This window comes from Telopea speciosissima, chromosome 6 (genome assembly GCF_018873765.1).
Source record: "Telopea speciosissima isolate NSW1024214 ecotype Mountain lineage chromosome 6, Tspe_v1, whole genome shotgun sequence".
NCBI lineage: Eukaryota > Viridiplantae > Streptophyta > Magnoliopsida > Proteales > Proteaceae > Telopea > Telopea speciosissima.
Window position 1 is genome coordinate 34,878,445 of NC_057921.1, and position 27,206 is coordinate 34,905,650.

The following is a 27,206-nucleotide window of genomic DNA, read 5'->3' on the forward strand; positions in this document are numbered from 1 at the left end:
CGGGTGGAGGAGCTCTTTGTGGAACGTGAATAGGAGGGTTCGTCGGAATCGTTTATTTTCAAACAACAGGTAGTGTTTGAAGAACCCCCCCTCCCAATGCTCAATTTGTCACAGATTTGGACATTGGGAAGAGGGATGTGTGGTGAAGGCTGCCGAGAAGGAGGGCGGCGTGGAGAAGGCTACTGAGAAGGGGGAGGAGGCTGTGATTCCTGGTGCACACTACGTCCGTGTCCAATCATCAAGGAGTCATCGGCGGTAGGAACGGGGACAACATCGCAGGCATGGTGGGCAGGCTGAGGTGGCATTTATTGATGGAGTTCTAGGTGCTGTAGGGGATGAGGTGGTAAGGAGTCCTATTATGGCAAATCACTCTTTACAAAAGGATGACTCAAGAATCCATATTGGTGTGCATGTGGACTCTTCACGTGAATTGGTTAGTGGGGAGGAATCTCCTAAATTTCAGGGTGATATTGGTTCCTCCAATGAAAGAGGGATTGTGGGGACTCATGTTTCCGCGTCTCACCTCAACGGCTCCATGCTTAAGGCCGTGATATCAGGAAGGGAGGTGGATGCTGGTGACAGGACGAGTAGTTTGGAGGTATCGGATTCAAACGGGTGTGAAGTGGTTGGGTTAAGTAACGATACTGGTGAACCAGTGGGTAGCTATCATGGATCGATGGGTTTATCCATGGGTCAAGGAAGCAGGGCAGGGCAGTTAGAGGTGGTGTTATCGGTGGCTGCAGATGGAGAGAATGTGAATGCACCTTGTATTGGGGGAGATCGAGTAGAGGCTATGCAGCAGGATCAATCAGCTCCTGTATGTAAAGACACAGTCCAGGGGTGTATGCTGGGAACGGGTGTGGTGGCACCAAGATCAGCGATGCTGAGGGCGCGACACACGAAGAAGAGGGGCCAGGAGTTGGCCATGGTGGATAATGCTATTGTCCAGACACAAGGGGGTGGGGCAGCAACGCGACGCCTTACTAGAAGTTCTCAGTCCAATAGAAATTTATGAAGTGTATGTTCTGGAATATTCGAGGCATTGCGAATAAACGTGCGCGAGCAAGCCTTCGCATGCTTATTCGAGAGAATGATCCTCTTTTTTTGTGTTTAGCAGAGCCGAAAGTGGAGCCGAGAAAATGCATGGTGAAGTTTTTTGAAGCTCTGGGTTTTAGTTCATAGTTCCTAGTTAACCACAGAGAGGAGGGTGTACCTAATCTGTGGTTCTTTTAGAAGAGTTCATTGGTCCCACCGTCAATCATTCTTGGTTCTGATCAGCATCTCACGTGCTCGGTTATGGTGCGTGGGGTGCAAGGGATGATTTTGATGGTTCATGCAAACTATCGGAGGAGTGCGAGACGCCAGTTGTGGTTCGATTTGGTGTCACTTGCAGGTAACAACTGTCCATGGTTAGTAGTGGGTGATTTTAACTAGTACATGCTATCGCAGAAAAAAAGAGGGCCGGGCAGGTTTGCTATTGGGCCTGCGGAAGACTTCTCTGCAATGGTAGATACAGCCTCACTAGTGCCAATCCCCTCTTTGGGGTGTTATTTTACGTGGTTAAACAACAGGTGCGTGGGCAACGTGTGTGCGGTTCTGGATCGCAGCTTTGGGAATGATGGGTGGATGACTAAGTTTGAGGGGTGTGTACAAAGGGTGCTGCCAAGGGGGTACTCCGATCATTCACCTCTTATGGTGTCTTCTGGGAATGTTCCACGTCCAGAAAATGTGCCTTTTCGGATGATGAGATTTTGGGTGGATCATGAGGATTTCAGGAAGGTTGTTAAGGAGTCGTGGGTCCAGCGAGTTAGTGGTACTCCGATTTATGTGGTGGTCCAAAAACTGAAGCGCCTCAAAGGAACACTGAGGAGATGGGCTATAGAGACTTTTCCATAGGTGGAGGTAGAATCTTTACGGACCAGGGTGCTGGTTGAGCAAGTTCAATTGAGAATGGAAAGGGAAGGATTTAGTGAGGAGTTGTATGAGCTAGAAAATCAGGCCAAGGGAGAGCATGAGAAAGTCTTGGTGCTGCAGGAGAAGTTGTGGGCTGAACGGTCTAGGGAGAAGTGGGTAAGATTTGGGGATAGGTGTAACAAATTTTTTCATCTATCTACCAAGCTTCGGAGGGCCAGAAGTCTCATTCGTCAGTTGCAGACGGAGAGTGGAGAGGTATTGGAGGATACGGCACGTATAGGTGCTCACTTTGTAAGCCATTTTGAGAATTTTTATAGGGGTGGAGATTCGGTTGTTCAGGAGGAGTTGCTTGATCAAATTCCAAATGTAATTACGGCGGAGGAGAACGATAAGCTTGTGGCTATTCCAGACATGGAGGAGGTGAAAGCGGCGGTTTTTGCACTGGATCTTGCAACCGCCCCTGGGCCAGATGGATTTGCAGGTACATTATACAGGGTTTGTTGGGACATTATTGGTCCGGAGGTATGTCGTGCAGTTTCAAATTTTTTCGAAGAGGGGGTCATTACTAAATGGGTGAATAATAATTTTATTACTTTGATTCCTAAGGTGGAGAATGCTAGGCACGTCGGGCATTTTCGCCCGATATGTCTAGGGAATTTTTTCTTTAAAATTATTCCTAAAATTATGGCTACTCGGCTCTCTGTGCTACTTCCTAAGGTAATTTCTGAAGATCAGGGGGCATTCCAACAGGGGAAAGTTATTTTTTCAAACATAGGTGTGGCCTCTGAATTGACAAACATGATGGCTTCCAAATGCCGTGGGGGAACTTTGGGGATGAAGCTGGATGTACAAAAGACGTATGATACGCTGGATTGAAAGTTTTTATTTGATGTTATGAGAAGATTTGGTTTCTCCCAAAGCTGGAATCACAGGATCAAGGAGATGATGAGGTCAACAAAAATGTCGATTTTAGTTAATGGTGGACCTGTGGGGTATTTTGGCGTGGAGAGAGGCTTAAAGTAAGGGGACCCTTTGTCCCCCCTGCTATTTATTCTGGATGAAGAGGTTTTATGTCGTGGTCTTGTTAACTTGCGGATGAAGGGGTTGGTGGAGGGGATCCCTGGCCCCAAGAATACTTTTACTCCATCTCATCTCCTTTATGCAGATGATTTGTTCATTTTTATGAATGCTGATATGAAATGTGTAAGACAGGTTAAGAAGTTTTTGGATTACTATCAAGACTATTCAGGGCAGAAAATAAACCTTGAGAAAAGCAAAGTATTTATTGGGGGAATGTCAAATATTAGAAAATGCAGGGTAAAGGAGGTGCTGCAGATTTCAGAGTGTGTCTTCCCCACAAGATACCTTGGGGTGGACCTGTTCAGGGGGAGAGTGAAAAAAGATTTCATCCTTCCTTTGGTTGGTAAATTCAAGGCTAGGTTGGCAGGGTGGAAAGGCAGGTTATTATCTATGGCAGGGAGGGTGGAATTAGTCAGGTCAGTGATGTGTAGCATTCTAGTGCATAACTTCTCGCTGTATCTATGGCCAGCGTCGTCTGTGGAACTGATGGAACGATGGATTTGAAATTTTATCTGGAGTGGGGATGCTTCTACTTGAAAGGCTATCATGGTTAGATGGAGCAAACTTTGTAAGCCCAAGAGTGAGGGTGGTGTGGGGGTGAGAAGATTGAAGGAGATAAACCTTGCGCTATTGGCAAAATTGGCTTGGTTTATAAAATGTGACAACTCCAGGTTTGCGAAGTTCTTGAGGGGGAGGTTCCTTACTGCAGAGGGGTGTTTAAAGAAAGGGGTGAAGTCCTCAATTCTACCTGGCATTCGGAAGCTGAGGGAGAGGGTAAGTGAGAATGAAAGATGGAAAATTGGAAATGGTATGCAAATTAATTTCTGGTTTGATCGGTGGGTGGATGGGCAGCGCCTATTTGATGTCATAGCTCCATATGTGACAAATCCACGGTCTTGGCAGGACAAGGTTGCTGACTATATTGAAGAGGGGGCGTGGAGACTGCAGGTTCTCAAGTCGGTGGAACTGCAGGGGGTGGGCAATCAGATCAGGTAGATAATGCTGTCATCTTCGGAGCATGAAGACAAAAGGATTTGGGTATTGATGGAGTCTGGTGGGTTCTCGGTCAAATCAGCATGGGAGGGCTTGCAATCCCATGAGCCTTAGCAGGGATGGACTAAGCAGGTATGGCAGAAAGGCCTGGGGCCAAGGGCTTCAGTTTTTGGTTGGAGATTGATGCATCAAAACCTACCAACAAATGAAAATGTAGCAAAGTGTGCAGTGCATGGGGTGTCACGGTGTGATCTTTGTTATAGGAGCATGGAGTCAAGTCACCATATTTTTATTGAATGCGACTTTGCTGCAGGGGTTTGGGCTGTAATTCTATCTATGTTTGAGCTACGATGGGATGGTTTCCCATCCATTGAAGAGCTGTTCTCATGGTGGAGGAGGAAAAAGTCAAGTGTGGTACTCTCAAAAATATGGCCAACCTTGGTCATACTAGTGCCATACCACTTGTGGGTGGAGCGTAATAGGAGGAGGTTCGAGAATTTGAAACGCAGTCCAGTGGTAGTGGTAAAAGGAATTTGGTTGGATTTAAGTGATGTTTCAGCCTTGGTACCGGTGCAAATCTCTTCTGTGGCAGATCTGGTGCTATCAAGGAAACTCTCTCTCAAGATCAGCCGACAACCTAGGAGACAGATTACTAAACTTATTTGGAAGCCCCCTGATCAGGGATGGTACAAACTCAATGTAGTTGGGTGTTCTCTTGGGAACCCAGGACAATCAGGGCCTAGGGGAATTCTAAGAGAACACAATGGGAGGTCTAGATGCTGCTTTGCTTATTATGTGGGTGTGGGATCCAACTTCAAGGTGGAACTTGAGGGATTCTTCAATGGTATACAGCATGCGATGAGGCTGCAGGTGGATCATCTGTGGATTGAAAGTGATTCGGCTACTTTGGTAAGTTGTGTGGAGAATAGTTTAATTCCTTGGACCTTTCAGCAGAGATGGCGAATTTTCAGTGCATACCTGGCAAGGATTGATTGGAGGATTAGCCATTGCTTCAGGGAAGTTAATGTGGTAGTCGATATGTAGGCAAAGCGGGCTGCTTCAACAAGGGCGTCAAGTAGCTGGAATGAGGCACCAAGCTTCATTGCCAATGAGATGAGGTGGGATGCAACATTAAGACCAAGATACAGGTTCTTTAGGTGATTGGGGGGTGATTTTTGTAATTGAATTGCGGTTTTCTTCCTTGCTGATGGCCATGCCGAAGGTGGGGAACGAAGTCCAGGAAGTTGATTGAGTGCTCTGACTGTATTTTATTCTTTCAATAGTTAATACAACATCTGCTGACCTTTAGCAAAAAAAAAAAGTATCTGTTTAGCACTATCCGAATCTGTCCGAAAGCTAATCGGATGCGGATGCGGATGCGGATATAGCACTATCCAAGCCAAATCCGATCCGTTTACATCCCTACCTTATTATACCTTCTTTTTTTTTTTAAATGCTCACCTTATTATTCGAAGCCACTTTAGTGCCACTAACAACAATAAAGATCGGTGGAAATCTGTGTCTCTCCTTCCTTCCTTCTTCCCTATTTTAGGAGTCTAAATGATCATAGATTGTTTTTTGAGTCTTGTCTAGTGACAATAAAAATGGTGGTACCAACAAATGAAAAATTCCAACCATGTCTTTATTATCATCGTTTGCTTCAAAGGGGTGCAAAGTATAAAGGAGTAGTGACTCACACCATTCTTTCTTGTATTCTGTTATATCTATGGTTGTACACAGTCTGCAGTTATATGTCATTGTCCATGTGGTCCTAGTAGCATGCAGTTATATATCATTGTCCTTGTGGTCCTAATAGTTTCTAGACTGATTCTTTAGTTAGTTACATTTCTTGTATTTTTTTTATGAAAGTGTAGTCACACAAATCACACACCAATCTCAGAAGGTTAATCGATTTTTAGGACCGTGGAATGGCGGATATACACAACACACACCATACATGTGGGACATTTCTTGCATTATAAATATAACTCAAAGCCAATAAATTGAATAAGGGAGAATTCTGAAACTCTGTACAAAGATCACCTCCTCCACAAACAGAGTCCAGTTGAGAAGGAAGAATGAAGGAGAGCATTGTTCTGTATCCCTCTCCGGGGATCGGTCACCTTGTATCAATGGTGGAGCAAGGTAGACTCATACTCAAACACTAACCATCTTTCTCCATCTCCATCCTCATCACACCCCCACCTTACAACACAGGCTCCACCACTCCTTACATCACTCATGTCTCCACCACCACTCCATCCATCACCTTCCACAGCCTCCCCGCTGTCTCAATCTCTCCCGACTCAATCTCTTCCCCTCACCCCGAAGCCCTTCTCTTCGATGTCATCCTCCGCAAGAATCAAAATGTCCACCAAACCCTCCTCACCATCTCCAACACCTCCAAAGTCCGACCCCTCATCATAGACATGTTCTGCACCGTCGCTCTTGACGTCGGTGCATCACTTGAGATCCCAACGTACTACTTCTTTACCTCCGGCGCCGCTTGCCTCGCCTTATTCCTCTACTTCCCAACCATCCACGGTAACACTACTAAGAGTTTAAAAGACCTTGATAGCCATCTTCACTGCCCTGGCATTCCACCGGTCCATCCCTTGGATGTCTCCAAACCAATGCTAGATCGTACCGATAAGGTGTACGAAGATCTCTTAGACTTCTTTTCGCGATTGCCGGAATCAAAAGGGGTTCTTGTTAACACGTTTGAAGCATTAGAGCCTACACCTCTGAAAGCGATATTGGATGGACACTGTGTCCCACACCGTCCAACACCGCCGGTTTACTGCATCGGACCATTGATTGCGGATCGAAAAGGATCCAATGGCAGTGGCGGCGGCGGCCGTGATCCTTCTGCCACCGTAGATTGCTTGACATGGCTTGATTCTCAACCGATTCGAAGCGTTGTGTTCTTGTGTTTTGGAAGCTTGGGGTTGTTCTCTGCAGCACAGCTGAAGGAGATCGCTATAGGGTTGGAGAAGAGTGGGGAAAGGTTCTTGTGGGCAGTGCGCTATGGAGGACAAAAGCTGGCGCAACTTAGCACCACCTGAACCGGATTTGGATGTTTTACTGCCCGAAGGATTCTTAGATCGGACCAAGGACAGGGGCCTCGTGGTAAAGCTCTGCGCCCCACAGGTGGAAGTACTGAGTCGAAAATCGGTGGTGGTTTCGTAACTCACTGTGGTTGGAACTCGGTGTTGGAAGCAATTTGTGCTGGTGTACCTATGGTGGGGTGGCCCCTCAATGCCGAGCAACGGTTGAATCGGATATTTCTCGTGGAAGAGATGAAGTTGGCTTTGTCGATGGACGAGTCGGAAGGTGGGTTCGTCAGTGCTGCAATGGTGGAAAAACGGGTTAAGGAGTTGTTGGGATCGGAGAAAGGGAAAGTACTTAGAGAGCGCACCTTGGCAATGAGAGATGCTGCAAAGGCTGCCATGGCTGAGGACGGGTCGTCTAGAGTAGCGTTGGCCGAGTTATGGCGTCGAGGGTAAGTACAGAGAGAGAGAGAGAGAGAGACAGAGACTATGATTATTTGGTGGATATGGGGTGAAGGGTAATAACATAGAGAGGGGAGATATAGACACCCCATGCACATATTAACTTTAGTGGTGCTGGTATTGAGTGGCTGCAGGTGGAATCGGATAATCAACAGGTGATCAGGACTATTAACTCGGTGCTGGTTTCTTCTTTCGAGATTGCCCCTATTATCCAAGACATCAAACTTCTAATGACTTACATTAGAACTTGTTCCTTCTCTTTCATTCCTAGGGAGATTAACAGCATGACTGACTCCCTGGCCCGAAAGGCTAAGTTCGCTGTGGGTCAGACTTCTTGGTCTATTTCCATTCCTTGATTATTGGAGATCTGTAATTCTAACACCATGTATTTGACCCACAATGATGAATGAAACTCTTCTTATCAAAAAACAAAAAAAAACCTTTAGTGGTACATGTTGTTTAATGGGATCCGATGCACTTTATCAATTCTAGCTTAAACTCACATTAGCATATATTAAAATGGATAAATCCATAATTGTGCATCTTAAATAGTACATGGTAGCACATGGTCGGCCATACACGGTTTTACAATAATTCAAAATTATAACCAAAATTCTATTAAGATGCTAAGGCGTGCATACAATGCACAACTCATAAAACGTAGTTAGTGGTTTGAAATAATTCAAATACTATTTCTACAATTCACAATACATCTCTTGAATTTTATTTTTTTTAAATCTCAATTCAAAACGGAAAATAATCCTCTTCAATTCCAAGTGTGCAGTGCGATAGTGCTAGGTGGAGATGTCGACACTTGGCAGTTTGAACATTCAACGGTCCAAGCTCATTGACTTTAGCTGAGTTCAGACCGTTGGATGTCCGAGCGACCAAGTAATGACATCTCCACCTAACATTGCCGCATTGCACACTTTTAGGAATTGGAGAGGATTAAAATCCAATCAAAATACACATTATGGTTTCACTTTCAACATCCTTCCCAAAACGTGTTGGCTTTAGAGGATTTTGTCCCCGTTATTTGTTTATTAATTATTATTATTTTATAACAAGCAAGGCAGGGAAACATTCCTTGGAATATTCCCCTTCGTCCTTAATGGTTTCCTGAAACAAAGGGAAATTGAACTCGAAGACGTTCTACAACTCCTTCCAAAAATAATACCGGTTGCGGCCCAATCTGGCACAAGCCAAGCTGTATGACCCCTTTGAAGCCTCACAGATGACAGATTCTGGGGGTTTTCTCGGAGTCTGTTGTTATGTTTTTAAAATATCTTGTTGAAAGTTTCAAAAATACTTTCTCTCCTCTATTTGAATTTGCACTTGGTAGTGTGAGCTAAAAACAACTATGTATTTCTTTTAGTCCCACATTGTAACGGTGTCAAAACCTAGCCCAAACTGTTAAAACCAACCGAAAAAATCCGATACCGAACCAAACCGATCCTTATTGGATTGGTTTTGGACTGGGGTATGATAGGACCGGTTAAAAACTGGATCGCACCGGACCGACCGATAACAAACCGAAAACCAAACCGAATGAAAACGATAAAAAAATAATGAGTATAAGATTATGAATAATTAAATTGATTTCAATATCAGTGAGCAAATTTATGGTTGTAAGGGAAATTGTTACAAATCAATGAGTATGAGGTTATGAAAATAGGGAAATTGATTTGTAACAATGCTTCTTCCATTGATCTCCTTTTTAAGTGTGGGGCTAATGAAATATTTTATGTAGTTGAAATGAGAAAGAGAAGAAAATAGGCACAAACCGAACCCAACTTGTTTTAAAAAACCCGGTATTGAACCGAATCGAAACCACTATCAACCCGTTATCATAAACCGAAATCGACACGAAACCAAACAACACTGAAACTGAAACCGAGCCGAAACCAAAAAGTCCTTATTGGTTCAGTTTTGATTTCCCTAAAAGCCACACCAAAATCGAAAAAACCGGATCGAACCCGAACTAAACCGACCGATTGACACCCCTACCACATTGGAAGTGGAAGAGAATTGATAGAGGCATATGCGCACACACGTTGAGCCGAGTCATGGTAGTGCGATGTGGTGTATTTAATTTTAGTTCAAAGTTAGTCAGTTCAAAGTTGGCCTGGTTTTTTTGGCTAAGGGACATGTCTCTTTAAAGAGACATATCCATTTGTATAGGTTCATTCATAGCACTTGGATTGGAATCTTTTAATCTAATCCATTGAACCAAGAGACACACCTACACCATGGGGTATCTTCAAGAGACAGTTACATATAAGTGCTTGGATTGAAATCTTTTAATCATATCCACTCAAGTCAATGGATATATAAGTGCTTGGACTGGAATTTTTTAATCCTATCCACTCAAGTCAATGGACACACCCATTCCATGGGGTGCCTTGAAGGGATGCATCCACCACTATAAATAGAGGTTAAATGGACAGCCCAAAGCATTCCATTTTGTTCTCTCTCTCTCTCTCTCTCTCTCTCTCTCTCTCAGAGATATTTTAATAGTATTGTGTTTCAAACAGAATACAAGAACAGAATTGTATTTTGTTGGCAATGCTTCAGCTTCTCACTAACATCCGTCAGTGCATTAAAATTTCTTCAAAATCGTTTGGTGAGCCTAGCCTTGCTCTCCCGTAACAGGCAAAGTCTATGTATAAGTCATTCGCTTAGTGGTTGAGTTATCTTGGAGGTGAAGCGCAAGAGAACCCCGGTTGCACTCACATAGGTGGTGTTTTAGACCTTAAGGACAACGTCATATTTGGTGCAACTCAACCAGTCGATGTTGTTTGTGTGCTCCATATCTCGATCGGTGTTGCTTTAACTTGTAAGTTATCAAATTCTTCTCTTATTTGTTTGGATAAGTCTTATTATTTGGACCCCTTATTTCTAACAGAGTCTATCAGATGTTGCTCAAGCAAGCCATATGTTTTCAATGGTTCAAATAGCCTTAAGCACAAAACCAGAAAAAAAAATTGTCGAAACCATAATAGATGGGATAGGATTTCCTAGAAGTGCAATGTTATTGATATAATGAGGAATTGCCCTTTAACCTTCCACACAAAGTGTAGGTCGATCCTACGGTCCATGGGATCATGGTGGTTCACCTTGGTAAACCAATAAAAATTATGTTTCGAGTTCCCTAATTTAGGGAACTCCAGGGTTGTCCCTAGGGAACCCTAGGGTTGCCCTAGGGCACCCTAATCTGGCTTGGGCACCCTATTTTCAATTTTAGGGTTTTCTATGGTCGCCCATGGTGCCCTATTGGAATCCTATTAGCGTTTGGTATGACAAACCAATGTGCAGTCCATCTCTTTGACATCCCACAAAATTTTTGGGATCCATGTCATAGAGAATAATCATCCCTATTCCATCTAGTTGATAGAGGGATCCATCCCACACCCGAATGCGCAGCGAAAAATAATCGATTCAGGTTACTTTCACATCCCATGAATAATCAATATAATAAATCCACATGAATGAACATAGAATTGCTAACTTGATGAGCCTCAAGTGTTGCTCTTCCAATAGACAATGGTTCTTCCTCTGACGAGCACTCCAAACAAACAGATCTGAACCTCCAATGGTGCAGCCAAGGTTCTTCAAGCCAATCCTAGATGCTCTTTAGTTCTTCAAGCATAGATCTGGGTTTCCAAAACCCTAACTCTCAAACAAAGTAGAGAACAAGAAGAAGGAGAAGAAGAGATCACAAGAGAGAGAGGGGGACCAAAAACCATCCAAGAGGGGGGGGCAACCAAAAACGTTGAGCACTGGTGCCCCCCTCTGCGTTTTTTGGTGTTTATATAACACTAGGGTTTCTAAAATCCCAGATGGGAAAAATAAAATCCCAGTGAGAGTCAGACTCTCTCCCTCCTTGTTTGGCTGTTCTATTTAAACTCAAAGTGCTTCTAATTGGTGAAGAAGCAGAATCTAATAGAGAATGTTATAATTAATTAATTACTTTAATTTATGGATAATTATAATTAGTACCATATCCATTAATTAAATAAAGAATCAATTATTTTATCAAATTCCAAATAACTCCCTACATGATAATAAATTATCACGTACAACCCCCCCCCAACTAATCAACACCATCATTATGGTATCTAGAGCATGTACCCTTGTACTGCCAAACCCCATTCCATAGTACATGTCCATATAAGAGTGTTTGTGTATTTGATTGGGTCCCACAAAACTTAATAAAATACTTTATTCAAATAATTACATATAATTTATTATTTTATGTAAAATAGGTTTTGCAAAAACCATTTCCAAAATGGCATTGGATCCAGATTCCAATCCGATCATACACAGACAACTTCAATCTTGGTGATCCCTAATCGGGCAGTGGTGACCATGTTAAGTAACTCCTTCACTCATAAATTGTTCGCACATTCCCAGAACACCGGCTTTGACTCACTTGAGTCTCAGTCATTGATAAACCAAAGACTACGATCACACTTTGCAGCGACAGGGTTCCCTCATGTAAAGGGTGTCGGTGACACATGTTTATCCCTTCCTACATCTGGTAGTAATACATGAGGGAATCGACAAAGTAGATTCTTTGCCAATACACACATCGATCATGTGAGTACTCGTATTCGTACCCTGACATCACATGTCTAGGCATACCCAATGCGACGACCATATGATAAGGGTGCCCAGCCCAAACCCTAGTCGTGACTACCATTTTAAGTAAAACTTACAGACACATAATGCTCAAAAAGTTTATATCGCATGTGATAATATTAAACCAAAATGTATAAAGGCTCAATACAAAGTAAAACCAGATTGAACGGGACCGAACCGGGTTTGATGGACACATAAATCCAACAATCTCCCACTTTTACTTTAAAGCCAATTTTCCATACATTTTAAACCCATTCCCTCCATGTGCTTTTCAAACACTCCAGGAGACAAACCCTTTGTCATGGCATCTGACACATTTTCAGTTGTGTCCACTTTGGAGACACTCACGTCGCTCTGCTGGATAATCTCTCTGATGAGGTGATACTTCCGTTGTGCGTGCTTATTCCTCTGATGAACCCTAGGCTCCTTAGCTTGTGCAATGGCCCCTCTGTTGTCACATAACAGGGGAATAGGGCCCTTGACAAGGTCAGGAACAACCTCCAAATCTGATAGGAATTTCCTCAACCAAATACCTTCTTTTGCTGCACCATAAGCTGCAAGGTATTCTGCTTCGATAATGGAATCGGCTATAGATTTTTGGTTTGCACTCCACCACACAATGACACCTCCACCCATTAGATACACCATCCCATACGTGGATTTTCTGTCATCCTTGCCAGTCTGGAAATCTGAGTTTGTGTAACCCAGAACTAACAACTGATCAGATCCAAAAAACCAAAAAATAGTTCTTAGTCCTTCTCAGGTACTTAAGGATATTCTTGACAGCACTCTAATGCTCTCGTCCAGGGTTAGATTGGTAACGACTTACGATACCTACTACATAGCAAATGTCCGGCATTGTACACGACACATAAGTCTCTCTACTGCAGAGGCATAAGGAATCCTCTTCATCTCTTCAGTATCCGTCTATGAGACTGAGATCTAGAAAGACTGACTCCATATCGAAAATGGACACTTCCCTGTTTGGAGTTCTCCATGCTAAATCTGGCCAGGATTTTGTCTATATAGGTAGCTTGTGACAAGCCTAGCATCCTTTTCTAGCGATCTCTCACGAGTTTGATCCCAAGGATATAGCTACTTTCACCAAGGTCTTTCATTGAGAATGTTATGGACAACCACTATTTCACTGATGAAAAAAACCCTACATCATTACCAATCAGTAATATGTCATCTACGTATAAAACAAGAAAACATACTGCATTCCCACTGATCTTCTTGTAAACGTATGGTTCATCCATGTTTTGATCAAAACCAAAAGATTTGATTGATTGATCAAACCTGATGTTCCAGCTTCTAGAAGCTTGCTTCAGTCCATAAATGGACCTCTGCAACTTGCATAATTTTCTTTCTTCCTCCAAGGAAGAGAACCCCTCTAGCTATTGCATGTAGATTTTTTCTTGAAGAAATCCATTCAGAAATGCAGTTTACACATCTATCTGCCAGATCTCATAATCAAAGTATGTAGCGATAGCCAATAAAATCCTGATGGACTTCATCATCGCCATTGGTGAAAAGGTTTCCTCATAGTCTATATCCTCTTTTTGGGTATAGCCTTTTGCCACCAGTCTCGCTTTGAATCTTTCGACCTTTCCATCTGCGCCCTTCTTCCTTTTGAAGATCCATTTACATCCAATCGGCTTAACGCCAAGTGGTGGATCGACCAGAGTCCAGACCTTGTTGGAATGCATCGAATCGATTTCATAGCGCATTGCCTCCAGCCACCTAGTGTCATCAATATCCTTAAGAGCCTCAGAGTATGTTATCGGATCATCATTTGATTCAACCGGCACCATGTGGAACTCTTCCATTGTTTGTTCCTATTCGGTAAGAAGAGTAAGCCTGGTGGCTGGTCTAACAGTCGTCCCACTGCGTCGAGGTCTTGAGGTGTTTGTATTTCAGTGGGTATGTTAATTGGTCTCACTTCTGAAAGTGAAGTTCCTGAGTTATCCAATAACTCTTTAATAACTACAAGTTCAAACCTCTTAGTCAACATTTCTTCCTCCAGAAATATGACGTGTTTACTTACAATGACCTTTTGATCAACCGGGTCATAGAAATAGTAACCTATCGTGCCTTTAGGATAGCATAAGAAAAAGCATCTCAAAGTCCTGGATTTCAACTTGTCTGTCTATTGCTTTTGCACATGTGCTATACAACCCCATACCCTAAGGTGTTGAATGTTTCCACAACTCAAAGGGTGTCTTAGGTACAGACTTGGGGATGTTACTGAGGCTGTGTACATGACTCAGCCTCCTGGCTTTGCTGATCCAACTTACCCAACTCATGTTTGTCATCTTCGCAAATCTCTTTATGGGCTAAAGCAAGCCCCTCGTGCGTGATATACCAAGTTGAGTTCGTTTATTGTCTCCCATGAGTTTGTTGCTTCCCGTACCGATACCTCGTTGTTTGTTTATCGGTTGTGATTTACTTTCTTATATATGTGGATGACATTCTAATTACGAGAAATGGTAAGGTGGCCATCTCTAATTTATATCGTGCTTTATCTGGAGCCTTTGCACTGAAGGATCTTGACAATCTCACGTATTTTCTTGGTATTGAGGCCCAACGCACTCCAGCAGGTCTTCTATTGACTCAATAGAAGTATATCATTAACTTGTTAGCCAAGACTAAAATGGATAATGCCAAGCACATTTCATCCCTTGTTGTTCTTGGTTCCAATTTGTCTACTATTATGGGTGTACCCCTCACTGATGGGACTATGTATCACCAAACTATAGGCACAATGCAGTATTTAACGGCCACTCTTTGGTTGCCCTCACGGCGTATTCTGATGCTAACTGGGCTGGCTACGACTACTAAGCTTGTTTGGCTACGCTCTTTACTTGGGGAACTTGGTGTTTTCTTACCTTAAGCACCTATCTTGTTTTGTGACAATATTGGGGCCACCTAATTGATGGCCAATCCAGTCCTTTACTCTTGCACGAAGCACATTGAGATCGATTTTCACTTTGTTCGGGATTTTGTAGCTTCCAAGCGACTCATTGTTCGCTATATTTCCACAATGGATCAGCCTGCTAATGTGCTCACCAAGGGTTTGAGTAGTACTTAGTTTCTCTTTCTTCGAGACAAGCTTGCGATGTCTGACCCGCTACGTTTGTAGGGGTATGTAAAGGAGTAGTGACTCACACCATGCTTTCTTGTATTCTATTATATATATATATATATATATATATATATATATATATATGGTTGTACATTAAGCAGTTATATGTCATTATCCATGTGGTCCTAGTAGCAGTTCCATATCATTGTCCATGTGGTCCTAATAGCTTCTAGACTGATTCTTTGGTTAGTTACATTTCTTGTATTATAAATGTAATTCAAAGTCAGGTTCCCTAGCAGGTACATGTGAGAGCCAACCACTTGTCCTATTTTTACCATTTACAAGGGAAGGAGGGGTTTTTATGAAAACAAAATTAAAATGTGATTGGCTCTGAGATGTACGTTCACATATTGCTACATTCAGATGATCCATTCTCAGATCCGTGAACCTGTGCTGGCCTCCAAAGATCCTTGGAAATTACAATATAGTCCACTGTGGACCCCACACAAAAAAAATACAGAACAATGATCTGGATCCGACTTTCTATCCCACCAAGACGCCTCCGGCCACCACCATAAAAAGACCTCCTCCGACACTGTTGATACACATACACAGAGTCCAGTTGAGAAGGAAGAATGAAGGAGAGCATTGTTTTGTATCCCTCTCCGGGGATCGGTCACCTAGTATCAATGGTGGAGCTAGGCAGACTCATACTCAAACACTACCCATCCTTCTCCATCTCCATCCTCATCACACCCCCACCTTTCAACACAGGCTCCACCACTCCTTACATCACTCATGTCTCCACCACCACTCCATCCATCGCCTTCCACAACCTCCCCGCCGTCTCAATCTCTCCGGACTCAATCTCTTCCCCTCATTTCGAAGCCCTTCTCTTCGATGTCATCCTCCGCAACAATCAAAACGTCCACCAAACTCTCCTCACTATCTCCAACACCTCCAACGTCCGAGCCTTCATCATAGACATGTTCTGCACCGTCGCTCTTGATGTTGGTGCATCCCTTGAGATCCCAACGTACTACTTCTTTACCTCCGGCGCCGCTTGCCTCGCCTTATTCCTCTACTTCCCAACCATCCACGGTAACACTACTAAGAGTTTAAAAGACCTTGATAGCCATCTTCACTGCCCTGGCATTCCACCTGTCCATCCCTTAGATGTCCCCAAGCCAATGCTTGATCGTACCGATAAGGTTTACGAAGATCTCTTAGAGTTCTTTTCGCGATTGCCGGAATCAAAAGGGGTTCTTGTTAACACGTTTGAAGCATTAGAGCCTACACCTCTGAAAGCGATATTGGATGGACACTGTGTCCCACACCGTCCAACACCGCCGGTTTACTGCATCGGACCATTGATTGCGGATCGAAAAGGATCCAATGGCAGTGGCGGCGGCGGCCGAGATCCTTCTGCCACCGTAGATTGCTTGACATGGCTTGATTCTCAACCGATTCGAAGCGTTGTGTTCTTGTGTTTTGGAAGCTTGGGGTTGTTCTCTGCAGCACAGCTGAAGGAGATCGCTATAGGGTTGGAGAAGAGTGGGGAAAGGTTCTTGTGGGTGGTGCGCAATCCACCTATGGAGGACAAAAGCTGGCGCAACTTAGCACCACCTGAACCGGATTTGGATGTTTTAGTACCCGAAGGATTCTTAGATCGGACCAAGGACAGGGGCCTCGTGGTAAACCTCTGGGTCCCACAGGTGGAAGTACTGAATCGAGAATCGGTGGGTGGATTCGTGACTCACTGTGGTTGGAACTCGGTGTTGGAAGCAATTTGTGCTGGTGTACCTATGGTGGGGTGGCCCCTCTATTCCGAGCAACGGTTGAATCGGATATTTCTCGTGGAAGAGATGAAGTTGGCTTTGTCGATGGACGAGTCGGACGGTGGGTTCGTGAGTGCTGCAATGGTGGAAAAACGGGTTAAGGAGTTGATGGGATCCGTGGAAGGGAAAGCACTAAGAGAGCGAACCTTGGTAATGAGAGATGCTGCAAAGGCTGCTATGGCTGAAGACGGGTCGTCTAGAGTATCGTTGACCAGGTTGGCCGAGTTTTGGAGTGAAGGGTAAGTACAAAGAGAGAAGAGAATATGATTTTTTTGTTTTTGGTAATTTTTGGTATATAGAATATGATTATTTGGTGGATATGGAGTCGAGGGTATGTACGGGTGAAGAGCCATACGGCCCCATACATAGAAATCCATGCACATGTTAGCTTTAGTGGTGCATATTACTTAATGGGATCCAATGCACTTTATCAATTCTTAGATTCACATTAGCATATATTGCCCTGGATCAATCAATAAATGTGTGCACCATATATAGCATAGCCACACATAGTTTTACAATAATTCAAAATTAGGGAAAAATTGCCTAGATCCACTAGATAAGAAAGTTAATTATTAGATAAGTAGGTTCAAAATTTGTTTAACACCTATTAGTTTTGTTATGTGCTTGCACAAGGGTGTTGCGTGGGTCGCAGGTGGATGTGGGAGGCTAAGTGTAGTAGTAATTTAGCATTTATCTAAAGTAGGGGTATCAATTTTGGACCGAAACCAGTAACCGAATAGAAACCGTCCCGTTAGGAACCGGAACTGACCCACCCAATAGTTTATTGGTCCGGATATGGTCTTAGTGATAAGTTATTGGTCCAGATTTGGTCTGGTCTCCGAAACCGTTAAAGAACTGAAAAAAAATGCATACACTTGAACATGTCTTGTACCATTTTTTCTGTTTTAAAATGTTAAAAGATGATCTTTGCTATTTTAACATACTGACTCTTAATATACCGTTGTTGTCTAGTTGTTATTAGAACATGACCCAAGACTAAGCAAGACACTTGGCCCCTCAAATTATAGTATTCTACCCCTCTCATATTTGTTGCACATAAAGGACACACACCAGTAGTTAATAAATTGCTTTTGAAAGATTCTAGCTTGTTTGAGATTTCTAGTTCCAATGGGAAAAATGTTTTCCATTTGGCTACTCAACAAGGGTATGTTTGGACCCGATTAGGAACAGGAACCGGAACCGGACCATCCATTTTTGGAACTGGTGAGCTTATTGGTCCGGATTTGATCTTGAGTCTCTTGACACCTTAGAGCCGAAACCACTAGAGAACCAGACCGATAACCCAAAACCGGACCAGTTGACACCCCTAATCTAAAGGGAGAAAGAATTCTACTTGGTCTAGAGTATATTCAATGTTGGCGGTCTTCTTACCATTAGATTAGGACTAACCATTTAAGACCTTTGATTTAATTAAGAGAATAAAACAAGACCAATTCAATTAAATAATTAATCAATTTATGTATAAAAAATACTGATAACCGGTTGTCATGGAATTAAGGTTTACCATAAAAACTGATTTAATTATGCTAAAATTCTCTCCCATAAAATTAAGGCAATAAAAAACCTCTCCCCCTCTCTCTCTTCTCCACGGCTCTTGCTTTTTTTTTTTTCAAAAGCCTTCCAAATCTTACCCCAATCCTTCTTGTTTAAATGGAGTAGATAATTATCCTTGTACAGATGATTGCTGTTTTTTTTTTTTTTAAAAAAACTTATCTTCAAAAACAAACGATATCTCTTTCTCTCTCTCTCTCTATTGGGTTAGACTTTAGAGGGGTATTTCTGTCATTTCCTTTTATTTCAAGGGTAATCCGGTTTACTCACTTTCAAGTCTCTATTGTTTTGTGAATTCAATAAGCAAGAAAGAGAGCGTGTGTGTGTGTGTGTGTGTAAGAGAGAGAGAGAGGAGGGAGAAATCGTTTGTTTTTTAAGATAAGGAATTTTTGAAGAAAAAAAATAAATGAACAGCCATTAACTCCCGTGGATTAAACAAGCAAGAAAGAGAGAGAGATATCGTTTGTTTTTCAAGATAAGGAATTTTGAAGAAAAAAAAAACCAGCAATTAACTCCCGTGGATTAAGCAAGCAAAAGACAGAGGGAGATATTGTTTGTTTTTGAAGATAAGTTTTAAAAAAAAAAAAAACAGCAATCATCTGTACAAGGATAATTATCTACTCCATTTAAACAAGAAGGATTGGGGTAAGATTTGGAAGGCTTTTGAAAAAAAAAAAAGCAAGAGCCGTGGAGAAGAGAGAGAGGGGGAGAGGTTTTTTATTGCCTTAATTTTATGGGAGAGAATTTTAGCATAATTAAATCAGTTTTTATGGTAAACCTTAATTCCATGACAACCGGTTATCAGTATTTTTTATACATAAATTGATTAATTATTTAATTGAATTGGTCTTGTTTTATTCTCTTAATTAAATCAAAGGTCTTAAATGGTTAGTCCTAATCTAATGGTAAGAAGACCGCCAACATAGAATATACTCTAGACCAAGTAGAATTCTTTCTCCCTTTAGATTAGGGGTGTCAACTGGTCCGGTTTTGGGTTATCGGTCTGGTTCTCTAGTGGTTCCGGCTCTAAGGTGTCAAGAGACTCAAGATCAGATCCGGACCAATAAGCTCACCAGTTCCAAAAATGGATGGTCCAGTTCCGGTTCCTGTTCCTAATCGGGTCCAAACATACCCTTGTTGAGTAGCCAAATGGAAAACATTTTTCCCATTGGAACTAGAAATCTCAAACAAGCTAGAATCTTTCAAAAGCAATTTATTAACTACTGGTGTGTGTCCTTTATGTGCGACAAATATGAGAGGGGTAGAATACTAGAATTTGAGGGGCCAAGTGTCTTGCTTAGTCTTGGGTGGGGGCAGTGCTGTGCGCATCGTGCGGCGTAGCACCGCCCATGTGTGCACAATGGTCCACTGTGTGCATCGTGTGGCGCCACTGTGCACACATGGGCGGTGCTGCACCACACGATGCGCACAGCACCCCCCAGTACTGGGGGCGATAACGATCCGGGGGAATAGGGGATGGGGATAGGCCCCAAGGTAGTTTCAACTAATATAAGGATAATTATCTACCCCATTTAAACAGCAAGAAATGGGGTAAGAACTGGAAGAATTTTGAAAGATTTTGAAAAAAACAGACAGAACCGTGGAGAAGAGAGGAAGTGAGGGGAAGAGGTTTTTTTTTATTGCCTTATATCTAGCTATTTTATTTAATTCAATTGATTTTTGGGAAATTTTCATCGACACCTCCTCCATTAGACCGTGGAATTAATGCCACCTCAGTAAGAGCCAAAATATCAATTTTGCCCCAAAACTAATGGAATTAACTGCGAAAAATACAAATGACTAAAATACCTCTACACTAAAACTTTGTGAACTATTTTTCTTCACTAAATCAAACAAATTTCCTAGTTTACCCTCTCCATCTCATCCTTTGCCTCCACCTATACCACCACCTTCACCTCCACGTCTACCCCCACCTCATTTTCAGCCACCGCCGGCCCTACTATGCAACCCCCACTCCCACCTCCACTGCTCAAACCGAAGAAATACCTCTTTTAATCGCTGAAACCTCCGATGATCGATATCCGATCCCGGAGCTCTCCATAGAGATACAACACAACAGATACATTTCTATTGTACAGGAATTTCTGCCGGAGAGCATCCTTGTTACAAACAGAATTCTTTATTCAGTTAGAAAAATTGAAAGAAATTGGAAATGAGAGAAAGAAGACAGAGAGAAAGGGAAAGATCCAAAATACTTTGTTCCTTTTACTGAATGTTAATACAATCTGCCCCTTTATGTGGGACTTGCCCTGTATTTATATAGATGGAGGGGGGGGGGGGGGACCTGCCGTAATCCATTCTTTGTTAGCCATAGCCTTCCTTCGCAGCACGGTTTTTCTGGTACCTCCGTTCTTGATATGGTCCCCTCTTTATCTCTGGGATTCTCGCTCCACATGGGAGTTTTCCACCAGGAGGTCTCTAACTGCCATAGTTATGTAACTGTTGGGCACATGGGATTTCGCAAGCGTGCTCTCCAAGTCTTATTTCTTGGTGAGTCCACGTGTACAGTCATGATTTAAAGTGGAGATTATGGTATAACAATTATAGAGGAAAAATAGGGTTATCTCAGGTCTGCTTCCCAATTTCATTAACCACTTAGGTTTCATTTTCCCTTTGAGACTCAACCATAACACAATGAAAAAACCCTAATTTGTAAGAACGAAATTAACCACAATTGCATCTTTCGAGCAAGAAGACCATTGATAACTTTGGAAACACTTCCGTATTTGCCACTGTCCAAACCTTCCAAAGGAAAACAACACAATCCTCCATTCTCCTGTAAATGCTCTACTTCTGCCTTCCCCTCCCCCTATCATCTTGAGTTGAAGAGTTCCTCTGCAACTTTTATAGGGTTTCACTTGCTTTCTTTAGCCTCTTTTGACTCCTTACACTCCATCTCTTCTTTTTCGTAAAGAATCAAGAAATTAGTTCAGACATGGGACTTATGATTTCTCAAAAGCAACGTTAGTTCATGGATGCTCCGGTTAACTTTGAGTTTTCTTTTCTTTTCTTCTCTCTTTTGTTGGTGATTTGATTGTTGAATTCAATCGGTAGATCAGACTGCGAGTAAAGGAAATTGTTATACCATAATCTCCACTTTAAATCCTGACTGTACACGTGGACTCACCATGAAATAAGACTTGGAGAGCACGCTTGCGAAATCCCATGTACCCAACAGTTACATAACTATGGCAGTTAGAGACCCCCTGGTGGAAAACTCCCACGTGGACCGAGAATCCCGGAGATAAAGAGGGGACCATATCAAGAACGGAGGTACCAGAAAAACCGTGCTACGAAGGAAGGCTATGGCTAACAAAGAATGGATTACGGCAGGTCCCCCCCCGTCCATCTATATAAATACAGGGCAAGTCCCACATAAAGGGGCAGATTGTATTAACATTCAGTAAAAGGAACAGAGTATTTTGGATCTTTCCCTTTCTCTCTGTCTTCTTTCTCTCATTTCCAATTTCTTTCAATTTTCCTAACTGAATAAAGAATTCTGTTTGTAACAAGGATTCTCTCCGACAGAAATTCTTGCACAACATTTGGCGCCATCTCTGGGAAACAGGAACGAAAACCTACGAAGATTCCACCATGACCAACACAAGGAGTCAGGAAAGGATCACCCAATCCACCGCTGCCGCTACTATTGCCGCTGTCCCTCCCCCACTACCTCCTACCGCTGGTCTGGGAGGAACCCAACCGGCAATTTCCCAACAAGAAGCTCAAGGTCACATCCCAGGAGATCTGGAGCTGTCGCATTTGGCAGAATCTTAGCCAAGACTCCTAGGAGACCCACCGCATTACGTGACGGTGGAGCAGTTCAACGCGATGCAGACTTGCTGGGATGATAAGATCGAGCAAGTGTTGGAAATACAACGCGGTCTTCTATAGGGGATTCTTGTACCCCCACCTCCATTATCGAATAGAGAAGGATCTCGTTCACCAGAGTACAGCGAGAACCACAGCAATGCAAATAATACTCGTTGAAGGAACAAGGAGGTCCCAGCAACCGCCAAGAATCAAGAATCGCATATGACAAAGTTTGAACAAGCTCTGAACGACAAAGTCTTGGAACTCCAAGATCAGTTACAAGAATTCATAAAAGGAAAGAACCAGGCCTCAATCCACAACTTTCATTTTACTACAGATCTGGCATTTATGGACGAGGTGCGCCTCAAACAACTCCCAAAAGGGTTCAAGATGCCAACTATAGAACAATACGCCGGCACCATGGACCTAGAGGATCACCTGGAAACTTTCAAGTCCCTCCTGTTCTTTCAAGGCGCTTCAGACGCTATAATGTGCAGAGCTTTCCCCTCCACCCTGAAGGGGGCGACGCGCCAGTGGTTTTCTCGCCTCCCTCTGCGATCCTTCTCCAATTTCACAGCCCTAGGGTGGGCCTTCCTGGCTCACTTCGTAAGTAGCAGGGTACATAAGAAGATAGCCGCCAATCTCTTGGCTATAAAGCAACAGCCTGAAGAATCCATTAGAAGTTTTCTTACAAGATTCAATAAAGAAGCCCTGCAGGTGCAAAACTTGGATCCAATGGTGAAGTTTCAAGCTTTGCGAAGCGGAATCTGAGATGTTGAGCTGAAAAAATCATTAATCATGGGCAAACCAAGAGACATGTATGAACTGTTCTCGAGGTACGAAAAGTATATCAACTTGGCTGAAGTCCTTGAGGCGGAGAGAGAAGATAAAATCGAGAAGAAAGCTCAGGGGAAGAAGGAAGAAATCCCCCGAGAGACCGGCGCAAAATGTAACCAAGATGATGAGGATAGAAAGAAAAGGAAAGATGATAGTAAAGCTTGGGTTCCTAGGGCCGTAGATGGAGAATCCGAGTCAAGCTATACTGCCCTGACGCATGCCCGGGCACATAAATTGAACGAGATCAAAGATCAGACGACACTACGTTGGCCAGCCAAAATGGTCAACTCAGTCCACGAGCGCAACAAGAATAAGCACTGCTGTTTTCACCAAGATCATGGTCACGATACCAATGAATGCAGATAGTTAAAGGACGAGATAGAGGCGCTCATCCAGAGAGGGCGTCTCAGCCAATTCGTCAAGAAAGAGGCGAATGACCGAAGGACGGATTACCGAGCTCGAGAGCCCGAGGGAAGGCGGAGATCACCCCCTAAGGCTAATAAAGAAGAACTCCCCCGAGGTAAACCCCATACTGAGAATGCACCATTGAGAGAGATCACAACCATATTTGGTGGGCCTGGCATGGGGGGAGAAACCTCCAACTCTCGAAAGCAACATGCACGGAGTGTGCTCCAAGCTGAGACCATGGTCAAGAGGAGGAGAGCTAGCTATCCTATAACCTTCTCTGACAAAGACTTGGTAGATATACAGATGCCCCATGACGATGCCCTGGTGATTAAGATGGTAATCGCTAACTGCGCGGTAGTGAGGATTTTGGTGGACAATGGGAGTTCAGTTGATATCCTATATTATGATGCGTTTGAAAAGATGCTCCTGAAATCCGAGATGCTGAAAAGGGTGGAATCCCCTCTGTACGGGTTCAATGAAGCCCCTGTCTAGGTCAAAGGATAGATCGAGCTACTGGTCACGGTGGGGACAAAACCCAAACTCTCTACCGTGATGATGAACTTTTTGGTGGTAAAGGTGAATTCCACACATAATGGGATATTGGGACGTCCTGGTCTCAACACACTATAGGCGGTGGTCTCCACTCCCCATTTAGTCATGAAGTTCCCAATTGATCACGAGATTGGGGAATGTCGAGGAAGTCAAGTGACGGCCCGTCGTTGCTATGAAGGATATCTAAGGGCCAGGGGGAAGGAGCCACAAATGAACCTAATCCATTTGGATGATAATCCAGATATCAAAGAGCCAGAAAGGAGTGAACCAGCTGAGGTGCTGGCTCCGGTGGAGATAGTAGAAGGGGACGCCACGCGCATTGTCCAGATAGGCGCAAACCTGATCGGCGAAAGGAAAACCGACCTCATAAACTTCCTGAGAGCTAATGCGAATGTATTCGCCTGGTCTGCTGCTGACATGCCGGGGATAGACAGAAAGATAGCTGAACACAAGCTCAGCGTCTATCCCAATGCCAAACCAGTATTCCAGAAGAAGAGAACCTTTGCACCAGAACGACAAGAAAAAGTGATTGAAGAAGTAACCAAGCTACTTGATGCAGGCTTTATCGAGGAAGCCATCTACCCGGAATGGCTCTCTAATGTTGTAATGGTCCCCAAGTCCAATGGCAAATGGCGAATGTGTATTGATTTTACTGATTTGAATAAAGCTTGTCCTAAAGACTACTACCCTTTGCCTCGTATTGATTTATTGATAGATGCCACAGAAGGCCATGAAATGCTTTCTTTTATGGATGCCTATTTAGGGTACAATCAGATCAGGATGTATGAGCCCAATATATTGAAAACTTCATTTATCTCGGGCAGAGATACATATTGTTACATCCGCATGCCCTTTGGATTGAAGAATGCTGGCGCATCCTACCAACGCTTGGTAAATTACCTTTTCAGGCATCAAATAGGCCGGGACATGGAAGTTTATGTAGATGATATGCTTGTGAAGAGCCTGAAAGCACAGGATCATATTACAGATCTGAGTGAGGCATTTCAAGTCCTAAGAGAAAGTAAGATAAGGTTAAATCCAGCCAAGTGCGCTTTTGGAGTCACATCCGAAAAATTCCTCAGTTTTATAGTCTCAAGAAGAGGAATTGACGCAAATCCAGCCAAGATTAAAGCTATATTTGAGATGCATCCGCCTGGAAGAGTCAAGGACTTACAAGAGCTTACAGGAAGAGTTGTAGCTCTCGGGAGATTCATTTCGACCTCGGGGGACTGATGTGTACCCTGCTTTAAGGCTCTCAAGAACTGAGCAAAGGAACGTGGAACCAAAGGACTCAAGCTTACCTTTGAATGGACCAAAGAATGCCAGACTGTCTTCACCAAACTAAAAAGGTATTTGGCACAACCACCCCTTCTAGCCAAGCCTGAACCAGGGGATATATTGCAACCATATCTGGCATTTCTGCTGTTGCGATAAGTGTTGTATTGGTCAGACAAGATGGGCGAACCCAAAAACCAATATATTATGTCAGCAAAGTCCTCCTAGATGCTAAAACTAGATATAGCAGTGTGGAGAAATATGCCTATGCGTTGGTTTTGGCGGCTAGGAAGTTAAGGCCCTATTTTCAAACTTATACCATCGAAGTGCTCACCAATCAACATTTGAAGAAGATATTAGCTAAACCAAACTACTCAGGAAGACTGGTAGCATGGTGCGTGGAGTTGGGGGAGTTTGACATCCATTACAAGCCCCGAACTGCAATAAAAGCCCAAGCCTTGGCAGATTTTCTGGTAGAATGTACACTTCCCGATGAGGAAATCTCTACCACCGCAGAGCCCGAGGAGATAATCAAGAATGGACGCCGTATGTGGATGGTTCATCCAAAGGCACAAGGATGTGGGGCAGGTTGGTATTAACCAGCCTTGGAGGATTTATTGTGCAATACGCGCTAAGAGTCAAACTCCGTGCCACTAATAATGGGGCGTAATACGAAGCTCGATTGCAGGATTGAAGTCGGCACAAAGTCTAATGGTAAAGTGTATTACCATACACAAAGTGATTCTCGCTGATAGTTAATCAAGTCAAAGGGGAGTATGATGCCAAAGAATCTTGGATGGCCCAATACCCGAGAAGAGTCCGTAACTTAATCACAAACTTCAATCATTTCGTGATATCGCAAGTACCTCAGCGCAGAATGCATCCAGATGCCCTCCCGACTCGCTACCTTGGATTTTTAAGATTTGGGCGAACAAGATACCTAGATGTACTCACCTCCCGAGCATAGCGCAGTCCGAGGAAGTATTGCCGTGGAGACAGTAACCTTGTTGGATGGATCCATTAATCAACTACTTCCAGGAGGGCATATTACCCACCGATAAAGAAGAAGCAAAGAAAATCAAGATGAGGGCCACTCGATACACAATGATAGAAGGGACACTATATAAAAAGGCATTTGCAATGCCTTATCTAAAATGCCTACGACCATCCGAAATGTAATATGTACTTCGGGAGATACACACGGGCATTTGTGGACAACACTTGGGGGCATAGCACTAGCCCACAAAGTCATTAGACAGGATATTTTTGGCCATATCTCCGTAAAGAAGCATTGAGTTTTGTCCGTAAATGCTTGAAATGTCGAAGTTTGCACCTATCACCCGTCAGCCCGCAACCGAACTCACTTCCATTTCGATGAGGAGTTAAGAGTAAATTTAGATTTGTTAGTTCCTAAGAAACGTACATGACAACACGCTACTACAATGCAAAGTTGAAAACCGAGGTTCCATCAAGGCGAACTAGTTTTACGAGTAGAAGCCTCAAACCCGAGGTCCATGGGAAAGTTATCACCCAATTGGGAAGGACCATATAGGCTCTCCAGCGAGTAGCCCGGAGCATATCATTTGGAGATCCCGGAGGAGGCACCCATACCACGATCCTGGATTGAGAACTTGCAAAAATTCTACCAATAATGAGGTTAGT

At 43.3% G+C, this 27,206-nt stretch overlaps 2 protein-coding genes across 2 annotated transcripts in view; both read left to right on the forward strand.

Moving 5' to 3' along the window:
• Nucleotides 1-6,416: 6,416 nt before the first annotated feature.
• On the forward strand, nt 6,417-7,855 carry LOC122665669 (UDP-glycosyltransferase 88F5-like). The gene is made up of 4 exons (XM_043861818.1): nt 6,417-6,994; nt 7,091-7,489; nt 7,634-7,654; nt 7,771-7,855. The coding sequence occupies exons 1-4, from the start codon at nt 6,417-6,419 to the stop codon at nt 7,853-7,855; spliced, it is 1,083 nt and encodes a 360-aa protein (XP_043717753.1).
• A 7,977-nt stretch (nt 7,856-15,832) lies between these two features.
• The window catches only part of LOC122664000 (UDP-glycosyltransferase 88A1-like), a 45,592-nt gene continuing 34,218 nt past the window's right edge, over nt 15,833-27,206 (forward strand). The window contains exon 1 of the mRNA XM_043859670.1: nt 15,833-16,608. Coding sequence (XP_043715605.1) covers nt 15,861-16,608 — 748 coding nt within the window. The 5' untranslated portion in view covers nt 15,833-15,860. The remainder of the gene's footprint in view (nt 16,609-27,206) is intronic.